Here is a 12,189-nt window from a genome sequence, read left to right as displayed (position 1 = left end):
TTAAAAAAAGTTAAATTTTAGGTAGGCTATAAACCCTGTGACTCGTTACTAAAGGCTCAGAATGACCCAAAACTTCCACACAGATTGGAGATGGTTGGGGATAAGCAATGGTTTGGCGTAGGTAAGGTGAGGGTAAGAATGTGGACAGGAGATCCTTCTCTGTAAAGAAGAACGTTGTCCTCGCTCTCTCCCTCCCTCTCTCTTTTCTTACAGGCTTTCTTGGTGACATTCAGCTGCTCACTTCATGCTCCACTTTCCACCACATCAACCTAAATTCCACTATTTGGTTCTTACGTAACACGGAGCACAAGATTTGGACTTCAACAGCAGACCAATGGGATGTGGTAATTTTTCAACTGACTTCGCCCACCCTCCTCAATATTCTCCTATCATGGTGCACAAAGCTGCCTCAGCCATCCATGCATAAGCAACACTAGCCCCGGGCACGCTCGCTCGCACACATAGAAACACACGCGTAGACGGCGCATGCTGACATTTAGGGAAAACACAGGCGGTGTGTGTGTGTATTTCTGTTTGTTTGTGGATGGGTGTAGTTGTGAGTAAGAGTGTTTGTGCCTTACTGAATGTGTGTGTGTCATGATAAGCTCAGGCCACCTCGAAACAGTGCAGGAGGGACCTTGGAGCTGTTCTTCCTTCCTCTGCAGTGTAAGGTCTATTAGCTGTGACATGCACTCCCTCTCACACTGTACCTGTAAGCAAAACACACCTCTAGTACAGTAACGAAGATGGCCGAGTACCAACCCCGCAAGGCTCCCTCCTGTTGGCCTTGGTTCAAGTAGTGTGAAATACCCTGCTCTCTCCTGGCCGACCCAACTATTACCATATAATAGGTAGGGGGGTATTAAAGGTGTCATTTTAATATATTGCCAGAAGTCGAAGGTAGATCCAAAAACGTAGAGGGCAGGCTATCACCAGAGCAACCGACAACTGCTGTTCTAATTAGCAATCCTTGGCTGTAGCTAATTAGCGCACAGCTCAGTTAGCCATGGAGCCAGTGGCCCTTAAGTTTGCCTGAACTAAGACCTCAGATCAGAGAGGGGGTCCCAGTTTGAGAATGAACACTGCTTCACACCAAACTGGGAGTGAACATAGCCTCCAAGACCAACGGAGTTAGTTAGTTAGTTAGTTTCATTTATTGTCCACAATGTGGAAATTTGTCTTTGGTCTCATACAAAAAACAACAAGCAGGACGACAACAACAACAACACTTACACACAAACATCTTCAGGGCAAAAAGCAGGACAACAGTGGCAGTTACATTAGAAACGCATCAACGGGACATGGTGCCCCAATGGCATTAGGGATGAAGGAATTTTTTAAAATATTACGATTTGCCCTTGGTACTTTGTATCGTCTACCAGAGGGAAGAAGTTCAAACTCCCTATTGAGTGGATGAGAGGGATCGTTTGCTATTTTGACAGCTTTTTTCCTAAGCACTTCCTCATACATACAACTTAATTGTTTCTGTCTCTTCCCTATAATTTTTGAGGCTAGGTTTACTATTCTCTGCAGCTTGCTTCTTCCTTTTATGTTTAAATCACCGTACCACATTGCCATGTTAAAAGTTAAGATGCCCTCTATCAGGTTCGTATAAACTGTTTCCATAATATGCTTGCTCACTCTAAAGGAGTTGAGCTTGCGTAGTAGGTGGAGACGCTGATTACAGGTTTTAAAAATATAGTCAGTGTTTTCACTGAAATTTAGGTTGCAATCAATATATGTACCTAAGTATTTGAACTTGTTTACTACCTCTACAATTTGTCCCTTAATTATAATGGGCTGCACAGGGTCCTTTTCATGAAAGACAAGTTCCTGTGTTTTAGTTACATTGATCTCTAAGAAGCTAAGGAGATCAATTTGAAGACAGGGGATAAAGTACAGAGGTGATTTACAGCGGCTCTGATCGGGGATAAGATTCCACGAAGAGAAATCTCAGCAGGTGGGGACAGGAGAGGTATGCAGTCGCAAAGGTGTGAAAGAGAGTCAGTCATTAAGCAGTGGGTGAAAATGGTGTGTAGAGCTGGGATATTTCTCAGACAAACCAAGAATGTTTGGGGGAGTTTAATTTAGTTTAAGTCAAGTTTGAATGAAGTGTGTTTTACAATGAGTTAACAACGCAATTAAGCTTAAGGTTAGCATGCTAACCAGTAAATATAACACAATACATAGACAACTTTGATGTAATTTCAAGACTGTTGTTTCTTTACTTTCTTTAATAATGTTAGTTTTTATGTTTTAAACTAAAACATATATTAATAATGGCTCTTTTAAGCATTTTTATAAAAGGTGCAATTTTTATTGACTGCAATACTGCGCTGGGTAAATTCTATGATCAGTTTCTTTGTCCTTATCAGGCACACAGTGACACATGGGTACTTACAAATCTTTCAGGCTGATCTTTTCATGAACTAAATCGCTCTGTTCTCAACCCTTTGTATCTTAAAGCCCACTCCTTATTGTCAAAACATATCCAGAAAAAAAACATAACAGAGAACAACCATTTGTCTCCTCCGTGGGCCACCAGTTAGGGGTCTGAGGCCCACCAGTGTGTCATGTCCTGCTGGTTGAGAACGGCTAAAGTAAACACACTGTACTCTGCATAGCAGGAATCATAATAGGGATGTCACGACTCACAATGCACTGACACACCCCGGGGTACACTTATATATCACTGCAGCAAGCTGAGAAGTTAAACCACGGCGAGTCAACAAAACAAGATTTTCAGCTGCTGCTAAGTTGCTCCATAAGGGTGCCTAAACACAAGAACGTACGAGAGCTTTGCCTCAGTAACATACGGTCTAAAACTGTCACATCTGTCTTTTTATGTTTAACTCAACCATCTCCATCCAGACCAAATGATGAAAATAAACTGTGCCTTAGTGTTATGTTGTCATACAGTAACAGGGTGCTTTGCAGAGCTTTAAACGGTGAGCAATTTGTGTCACCTTCCCTCCCGTATAGACTGTGCTGTGCTGTGGGCTAAGGTCAGCTGCGGGAGTAGTAGGGGGGAGATCTGTCTAAGGGACCAGATAATGGACTACTGGGTTATAGATGACTTGGATAAACAGAGCGAGTGTGAGAGAAAGAAGGGGAGATGGAGAGAGAGAAAGAGGTCAGAAACAAGATTGAAGGAGGAATGAAGAACAAAAAACTGGGGGGAAAAGGCAAGAAATCAAATAGTGGGAAAAATGTTGTGTCACATCTAGATTTTGGAGAAGATGCACCAACCTGGAAGAGGAAGAAGGGCAGAGAGAGCGCCTCATACACAGAAACATCGAGGCGTTTGGTTCACATGCTTCTTCATAGACACTCAGTGAATGTGCTCGAACAGGGTACGTGTGTGTGAATTTGTGTTTATGTGTCTGTACAAGGGTAAAACAAAGAGAAGTCAAAGGACAGGTCGGTGACACCTGTGAGGTCGAGTAAACATACAAAAGGTTGGGTGTGTGTGTCTGTGGGTACATGTGTTTTGGTGTGGACAGAGGGGTTACAATTCAGAACAGGACAGTTGTTGTTTGGGAAGGGCAGTGAGGTGTGTGTATAGTGTGTGTGTGTGTGTGTGTGTGTGTGTGTGTGTGTGTGTGTGTGTGTGTGTGTGTCTCTTTCTCTGCATGTATTTGTACGCTGGCAAAAATAGCCAGTGTTGTGTCTGACTGGAACAGGTGTCCAAACATCACAACACACACACTCTCTCTCTCTCTCACACACACACACACCATCAAACACACCATGAAACTCATCATGAAGGTACACACACTCTTTGAAAAACGGAGGATTGGAGGCTTTAGATACGTGTTTGACTCATGGAGAAATTTAAATAACAAATATTTGTTGTTTGGAGTGGAGGTTTGTGATAGGAGTGGTGGAATCTGCTGGTGAACTTACAGCTTTGTGCCTCCTCGTTCATAAAAACAAAGATTATAGTTTAAGCATTACATCAAAGGAGCAAATGAAGCGATATCTCTCTTTTTAGTCCCTCGTATAGATCAACTTCTCAAGATGCTGGATTGTAAAATATGCAACAAACCAGTGTGATCCTTCCTCAATGGGGAACATGAGTTCATATCTTTAAAACCCTACATTCTCAGTTTGTAACACACTTTGGAAAGCCAATATAGATATAAACTATTGTTTTTGGAGGTTGAGTAGTGCTCCTTCCAGTAATGTCATCTTAATGAGTGAAATTGGTGGGCTTAAAGCAACATTATGTTAGTGTTTTACCTTAAATATAGTTAAATATACATGATTTCGTTTTAAGGAATAGTTTGACATTTGAGGAGGCAGGTTTTTTCTCTTTTTGGATGCTAAGAGTTAGATAAGAAAATTGAAACCTATTGCATGTCGGTGATTTAGGTATGGAGCGAGTGTTGGGACACAGTTAGCGTAGCTTAGCATTAAGACTGGAAGTGCCTCTGGCCACACTTCAGAATTACATCAGCGTTTCTTAAGCTCAGCAATTAACACGTTCTATCTCGTCTGTTAAATCTGTATCCCGACAGACATGCAAACATGACAACTTGTGGCTCTCTGGGTAGTTTTGTTTGGCAGACTAAACTGTTCGTCAAAAATAGTTAGTGAAACAAACAGTAATCAATAGTTTCATATAACTCCCTCAAAAAATCCCACACAGAGCCAGGCTAGTTATTTCTCATCATCTCTATGCCAAGCTAAGATAACTGCCTGACACCTTGCTCCAGCTTGGTTCTTAACACACTGAGATTGGTATCAATCTTCTCGTCTTTCTCTCTGCAAGAAAACACGTAAACTTATTTCCCAAAATGTAGAACTATTTCTATAAAGGTCCAGTGTGTAGGATTTAGTGGCATCTAATGGTGAGAAACCAACTGAACTGCAAAAACCCAACAATTCTTAGTTTTAGCTGATTAGACATGAATGAAAACACAACATGAATATCATATTTCATTTCTGCCAATAAATACCCCTAAATCCTACACAGTAGACCTTTAATTTTGTCTCCATTTTTCAATAATCTCTTTTGCGAGTCCCCCAACAGGCACAATGCTTTATGACTGCAGTAACCCATCTACAATGGTACCTTCCCAAGTCATAGTGGGAAACTTAATAATACAATATAGTGATAATACAGAAATATATTACACAGGGATTATTGATGGAAGAGGAATGGTGACCTGCTTTGTTTGACACACACTGTTCCCACACTGTCTCCTCTATCTCTCTCTCTATGCGTCACACACACATATGCACACACACTCGCTGCCTCGCAACACATTATATTTGACAGTGTCAGAACAGTTTTTCTCATACGGCAGAGGAACAGGCATTAAGTGTGCGTGTGTGTGTGTATAAGCGTGCGTGCGAGTGTAAGCATGTGTGCGTGGCTCTCTTGTGTGTTTAAAACCTAATTTGTCTATGGGCCAACCCATCTCTGAGGGCTGTATTAAAGGCATTTTGCACTGTAATGGGCTGACATGTTAATCTGAAACTCTATTCTCTGTGGCTAATGAACATATCCATCCTAGTCCCTTAATGTGTGTGCGCGTGTGGTAAAATGGCAACGTTGTCCCACTTTTATGACGCTGCTGAGGCAAACTAAAAACTCGAACAATGATGCCAAGGTGATGTGGGTTTATGTATTTTTAACAATGACGACATTAAAGAGCATTGCATTTTCAATCTCACACGGTTTGTGTTTTGTGTGTGTGTGTTTGAGCGTGTACATGTGCTGGAGAGACATAGATCTGACAGTTCTGGGTCAGACCAGTCCCATGGAGTCAGGAATCCTACGGAAGACAAAATACAGAGATGCACACGCACACGCCTTGTAGGTGAAGATGACAAACGTTAGACAGACGGAGAGAGAGGAGGAGGAGTGGCTGCATTTGGGCAAAAAAGGCCGTCCTGCTGTGCCAACACTCATACATCAGTCCACACCTCAGGAGCAGAGTGAACTGAACACACACGCGCAGAGAAAAATACACATCCCCTACAACACACATGTAGACAGTGCCGACCCGAGGGCTGAGAGCAAACAGGGCGCTGTGATGTTGTAGTGTAGTCGAGGGCATAAACACACCACACTCCGCCTAATTACCACTGACACGTATAGGATGGTGGGGTCAGCAGCAGCACCGCCAACACCGCTCTAATGTATTCATCACACCCAAACTTGAGATATCAGATACTACAGTATGTTATTTTTTCCACACTTCCCCCTCATCATTATGAGATGCGATTTCCACTGACGCATCAGGGCCAGACGATCCTCATCCTTCAGCTGAGCAAAGAAAAACTGAGCAGAAATCAATCCCAACTGGAGATTTTCTCATTTCTCAGTATTGCTTCAGTAACCGTACTCTCTGTTGCATCATCATCATCTCCGCGCTCTCTGTGGCTGGTGTGGTGAAGATGACCACCGCTGTGTTTGCCATGTGCGCGTGCATGAGTGTGTGTAGTGTTTCGAGACAGAGAGAGAGAGAGAGAGAGAGAGAGAGAGAGAGCAGGAGACAGCTTATGCATGTGCACGCCAGTCATAATGTCTGCATAATGTCCCCGAGGTCTATGACTGTATAACTAATACTTGTATTATTGCTAGAATAAAACATTACGCTGAACCAAGCAGGATTAGAAAACAAGCATGACAGCCTCTTCCCACTCTCTTCTCTCTCTATGACACACACACACACACACACACACACACACACAAACAGACACACACACAGCAAGACATGTATGCATGTGTGGAAGCAAGCAGCCCAGGGCCATGTACACTAGCAAGCGGCCATGTTTCTTTCACAAGAGGCTGCAGTGAGGCTGTCATCGTCAGCATGGTTCTCTCCCTCGCACATTCAGCCTCACACACACACACACACACACACACACACACACACACACACCATTCTGTGACATCATGCCACGCATTTAGACCAGAGGGTCAGAGGGTAGTACAGCTTTCTGCGCTGAGGCTCCGTTGTCGTCATGCTCGGTGGCTGCAACAGCCCTTATTCAGCTCTCTTTCTCTCACACTTTAACACACACACACACACACACACACAGAGGCTACAAACCTCGAAGATTTCCCACCAGTATACCATCAGCTCCTTTCGCTCACATTACCACTGACAGGCATACAGAGGTGAGGCTGTTTCAGGCCCTACCCACTCAACATCTGGCCCACACCTTGAGAGTTCTCCTTGCGAGTAAAAACCCTCCATCCACCACCTGTCAACCTTTCAACATACTACCTACGAGACATTCAGATCCTCCTTTTTGGCTTGCCGCCACTTATGAGCTTTTGAAGTGGTATGTGCACGAACATCCCCATCATCTCCACAGTTATTCTCATGGTGATATCCCGGGACGTGCGGGAGTGTTAGAGGGGTTCCCCAGCACAGGTGTGTACACGCAGGAAAATCCAAGCTCCAAACACAACGCTCCGATCTCCAACTCATAAATCTAACAATCGTGTTCAACTTTTTCAGGTGAGGCTCTTTAGATTCGGTTCAACTCTCCTGCACTTATGGTATGATGTCATTAAATTCGCTCCAAATCGGTCTGCCTCAGTGCCACCATGGCCTCATTAAAGGAGCTATAGGTCAGAATTTTAGTGTAAGACATTTAAAAATGAACTAAAATATTCAACAGAATGAAGTGTTGACGTCATGTCTACTGTAGTTGGCATGCTAGCCAGCTAGCCTCTGCACGTCTTGTCTTGTCTTTGTACCTCAAAAGAGCCAATAGTGTGTAATGGTAGCGTCTAGTCCGAGATGAGATGACGAAGAAGAAACACCAGAACAAAAACAAAATGATGATTTTGCCATCGGGAGCCTTTCAAGACAAGCTGGGTCCATCCTAATGCTCTTAAAATGCCATTTGGCGCACGCTCTTTATCAAATTTTCGATGACATTTGCACAGACCAGATGATACACAGTGAGCCTGGAGCTTCAGGGGCCATGGAGTTCTGGGGCCCAAAAAACCAGCCTGGTCATCATGAGCAACCATCTCCTTGAAAAAGTCTAGACCATTAAATACCATATAGTACCTTATATACCACAAACTATATACATGGTGGTTGCTGCTTCCTTGGACAAAATCCTTCTCCACCTCACCCCACACCACAGCCCGACCCTCCTCCCTCCTCCTCCCCCTCTCCTCCCTCTGCTCCTCACCTGAGGCAGCGCGGCGTTGATCTGCCGCTGGAGCACGTCCCTCTCGTGCAGCGCCCCCTGCAGCTTAGTCTGAGACTGGATGAGGGTCTCCTGCGTCTCCCTGAGGGACTCCAGCAGCTTGTCCCTCTCGTCCAGCATGTTGACCATCAGCTGCTCGAAGTTGGCCTCCTGGTCCGAGCCGTTTGGGACGCTGCCGGTGCCTCTGGGAGGACCGGCCGAGTCTCCCTCGCTGATGGTCGGCATCACCTCGCACATCATCCTTCCTGCTGCTCTGTGGTCTGGCTATAGGACAGTGTCGCTGTCGGGATTCAGAGGGGGGTGGGGGGGTGGAGGGGATATGTGGGTTACCAGCCTGATAAACAGACTTACAATAACTGATAAGAGGGCCTATTAACGCAGCCTATACAATCGCAGATACGCGCCTTATTCCCATTGCAATGAATCCCTCGTGCATCAAACGTGCACCCTCAAGGTTCACATCGCCTTACCTAATCAGAGTGAGTGAAATGCTGAGAAGATCGTTGACCTTTCATCCATATTAACCGGCGTTTTGTTCACCCCGTGAGCAGATCCGCCCTGCCCGGCGCGCCGTGCACTCACATGTAGAAATCCCGGCGTGAGATGATTGACAGCTCAGAGATAGACGGGCGCGTTTGGATCGGAGGGGTGGTGCCCGCGAGCACGACGGAGATCATAGCACACTGGCAGGGAAATAAAAAAATAAATTAAAAAAAAGCAGGGAAATATCCGCTTTATCTGCGTCCTTAGTCTCGGGGACAGTGAGAGCGAGTCTTATCTGCATCCGCCTTCTCCGCTTCCATCTCTCCACACCGCCACCGAACCGACGCTCACTCCTCCTCCCACACACACAGCCAGCCGCTCAGTCTCACACACACACATTCACACACACACACACACGGGAATCTGCAGTTGTCACTACCATGCTACAGCTCTGGAAATAAGGGAGCAACTCCCCGCGTTCAGCCTATAAGCGTTTTGCACCACATGCGCATGTGGCACAGAAGAGAGGAGCGGAATTAGCTGGACGCTCATTAACGTCGCTGCATAATCTCTCTACATTACACCAGTATCATGTTCCCACTGTTAGCACACGCTTGACCCTTGACTGGTAAAATGTAATTAACTTTTCACATCAGCACCGCTGAGCACGTTCATGATCTGACAGCTCCTGAGACATGATGCGCGTTCAGGCGGCGGCGGCAGCAGCAGCTTAACCAAAGCGCAGAGGCAGCTGGCGCAGCGCCCCCTGCAGGATCTGACGTCAACATTAAGATTAGAAATATTAGGAATATTGGCTGCTGGTTGGACGAAACAAGCAGGAGGAGGATGGCATTTTCTCACTGTTTTTGTACATTTTTCAACAATCAGTCGATTAATCGAGAAGATAACCAGCAGATTCATCCATGATGAAAAGAACTGCTCGTCATCACATGAGGAGTTATTGTCTAATACTTTAATGTACAGTATGACAGTCTCAGGGCACATTTTCTGAGTGCTTTTACTATTAAAGGATAAGTTCACCCAAAATGAAAATTCAGTCATTGCCGACAGAAAGTCAGGTGAAGCGTCGTAGTCCGCAAAACATTTCTGGAGCTTCACAGCCAAACTGTGTTAAAGTATTCTCATGAACAACGGAAAGCGATGGGGACTTGTTTTAAAACATTTAAAAAACAGCTAAACAAACATAAAATGGCTCCTCACAACTTGTCCACCGTAATCCAAGTCTCAGTCGAGCTTGTGCACCCACTTCAGACGGGTTGGCTGCTAACACTTTTAGCTTAGCAAATACAGTGAAGATATCCATCTCAAAATGGTGTAAATAAAGTATTTTCACATTAATTTGAGATCTGGAAGCTTCCAAACCATTTAGAAAACATTTTCCGTCCCCATCTACTTCAGTTGTTTGGGAGAATGCAGCTGATTTCAGAAATGTTTTGTGGACTCCAAAACTTCACCTGACTTTTCCATGACGGTGTGTAGATCATGAATGAATTTTCATTTTTGGGTGAAGTTATCCCTTAATATCGTTAAGTACATTTAGCTGATTATACTTAAATACCAAAGTCACATTTTGAATGCACGACTTGTAACATTGGTCTTTTACTTAAAGATTCTGAATACTTCCCCCATTATTAGTTACTTTCCATCTTTAAATTATAACTTTGATGGTTATTTGAATCAATCTCACTTTAAAAAGACTAGACTTATTTCTATTAATTGTGAACAATATGTAATGAGCCAATGTTGCCTCTTCAAATTATGAAGATAAGTCTGATTTTGTATTTCCTCTCATTCATGGTTGACTTTTTGAAAGTTACAAGTGAACAGTGTTAGATGATTTGATTTTAAACTCTTTCTGTCGATGTATATTTCCTTTGTAATTTTGATTACAATAAATCCATATATATAAATGTTAACATTCCCACACTGTGCAAATGGATCATAACTTTGAGTTTACAAGCCTTCACTCAATTATATGTCACTTCTGGAGTTGGATACAGAAAGCCATTTATTGCCACCTAGTGGCTGAATCTGACCCTCACTTCATGGTTTCTGTACTTAATCGTGGTACAGAAGTACAAGTATTCAAATATCTTTCATATATCATATCAACATTTGTCTCTAAGTAGTACTTGATTAAATGTACCCAGTTACTTTCCATCATAAGTACTTTTGAATTAAGTCCAGTATTTACAACTCTTTGACAGCAATGTCAAAAGAAACAGCTAAACCAGGTCAAAACAGCTTTATTCAAATTCTGATCCACAGTTACATTCAAATTTGTGAGACATTGTGGGTGTCCTGTCAGACAGTGTGTCTGTGAACTGTGGTACCCAGAGAACACTAACGGTGACATAAACAGGTCAAACTTTCACCTTAATTGATGCTATCAGGCCCGCGGACCAGCATGTGGTCTCATTTTCTGAAATTATATTATTCCTTTAATTACAAAGGATTATATTTGGCAGTTAGATAAAAGTCAATATCTTGTTTTACAAGAATGGTAATAAGAAGATCATAATAAGAAGGTAATGGTAATAAGAAGATAATAGATAGCATTGCAGCAAATAAAGGGCTTGATCAAAGCTCTGGCCACAAATAAGAAGATCCTGATTTCTCTTTATCTCCTGACCAATCTCTAAAGTTGGAGACAACGAGGCAATCACTGTGCCGAGTACTTCATTGTCAGGAAGTAATTTCCCACGACCGGAGGTGGAAGCATCACCTCTGTCTTTTTGGTCTTCTTTGAACTGCAGCAGAGATTTCTCTGAAAACTAATTTTGCTTTAGTTCCATAGGAATCAGCCTCAGGAGATGCGGCTCTCTGCAGTGGACTTTTCAAGGTCATGAAAACAATGTTGTCAACAGTCGTCCTGAGATGCTGTGGAGGCCTGCAGCACTTTCTCAAAAAAGACGTAGGTCATTTAGCACAGCACTGTAGGATCTTTTAAGCATTATGACTTTCTTCTCTGACCAATGGTTATTATCTAAGTCTACCTGGCTCAGTGATGTCTGGGCAGCTTCAGTGTTGTGCATTAGCAACCTGATGTGAGGCAAACTGACAAAGTATCTGCTTTCAGGCACTTTCTGACATTGTGACACAGGAACCCTTCAGCAAAGCCAGATGGCCGTTTACTTCTTTGTTGGTCAGCATCACTGAACCCTCATTGTCAGCTAATACAACAGACATTTGGTTAAAATTAATATATAATGAGCACCACAGATAGTCAGTCTCAAATCAGACAGGCAGTATTTGAGACAGACATTTTTAATTTTGGCATGAACAACAATATCAAATAAATAAGAAAAACATATCACTCATTTAAGGAAAGTCCTAATTGGCAGATAAAACAATGGGACAGACACTACACATCTGGTCGCACATCCTTGAACTGCTTGCAGTCACCGACAGATGGCAGTGCAGCAGCAGAGGTGAACACAGCAACAACGATACTCTCGCGTGACTTGCCTCGTTACGTCATTCCATGATGGCTGAAGA

The 12,189-nt window shown here is 43.4% G+C and overlaps 1 protein-coding gene across 3 annotated transcripts in view; it reads right to left on the bottom strand.

Moving 5' to 3' along the window:
- The window catches only part of ppfia4 (PTPRF interacting protein alpha 4), a 58,373-nt gene extending 49,218 nt beyond the window's left edge, over window positions 1-9,155 (bottom strand). For 2 of the 3 annotated variants that reach the window (XM_084349652.1, XM_084349653.1), the window contains exons 1-2: window positions 8,658-9,154; window positions 8,170-8,467 (exon numbers count right to left, since the gene is read on the bottom strand). In XM_084349652.1, coding sequence (XP_084205778.1) covers window positions 8,170-8,427 — 258 coding nt within the window. In that variant the 5' untranslated portion in view covers window positions 8,428-8,467; window positions 8,658-9,154. Of the gene's footprint in view, window positions 1-8,169; window positions 8,468-8,657 lie in introns of all 3 variants that reach the window. The other variant, XM_084349654.1, reaches the window with a different exon arrangement.
- Between the last annotated feature and the right edge of the window lie 3,034 nt (window positions 9,156-12,189).

The sequence above is a fragment of the Pagrus pagrus genome (genome assembly GCF_965226575.1).
Source record: "Pagrus pagrus genome assembly, chromosome: 3".
In the NCBI taxonomy this organism is placed as follows: Eukaryota; Metazoa; Chordata; class Actinopteri; order Spariformes; family Sparidae; genus Pagrus; species Pagrus pagrus.
The sequence above is the reverse complement of the archived record's forward strand: the minus strand, read 5'-3'. Positions and strand labels throughout refer to the sequence as shown.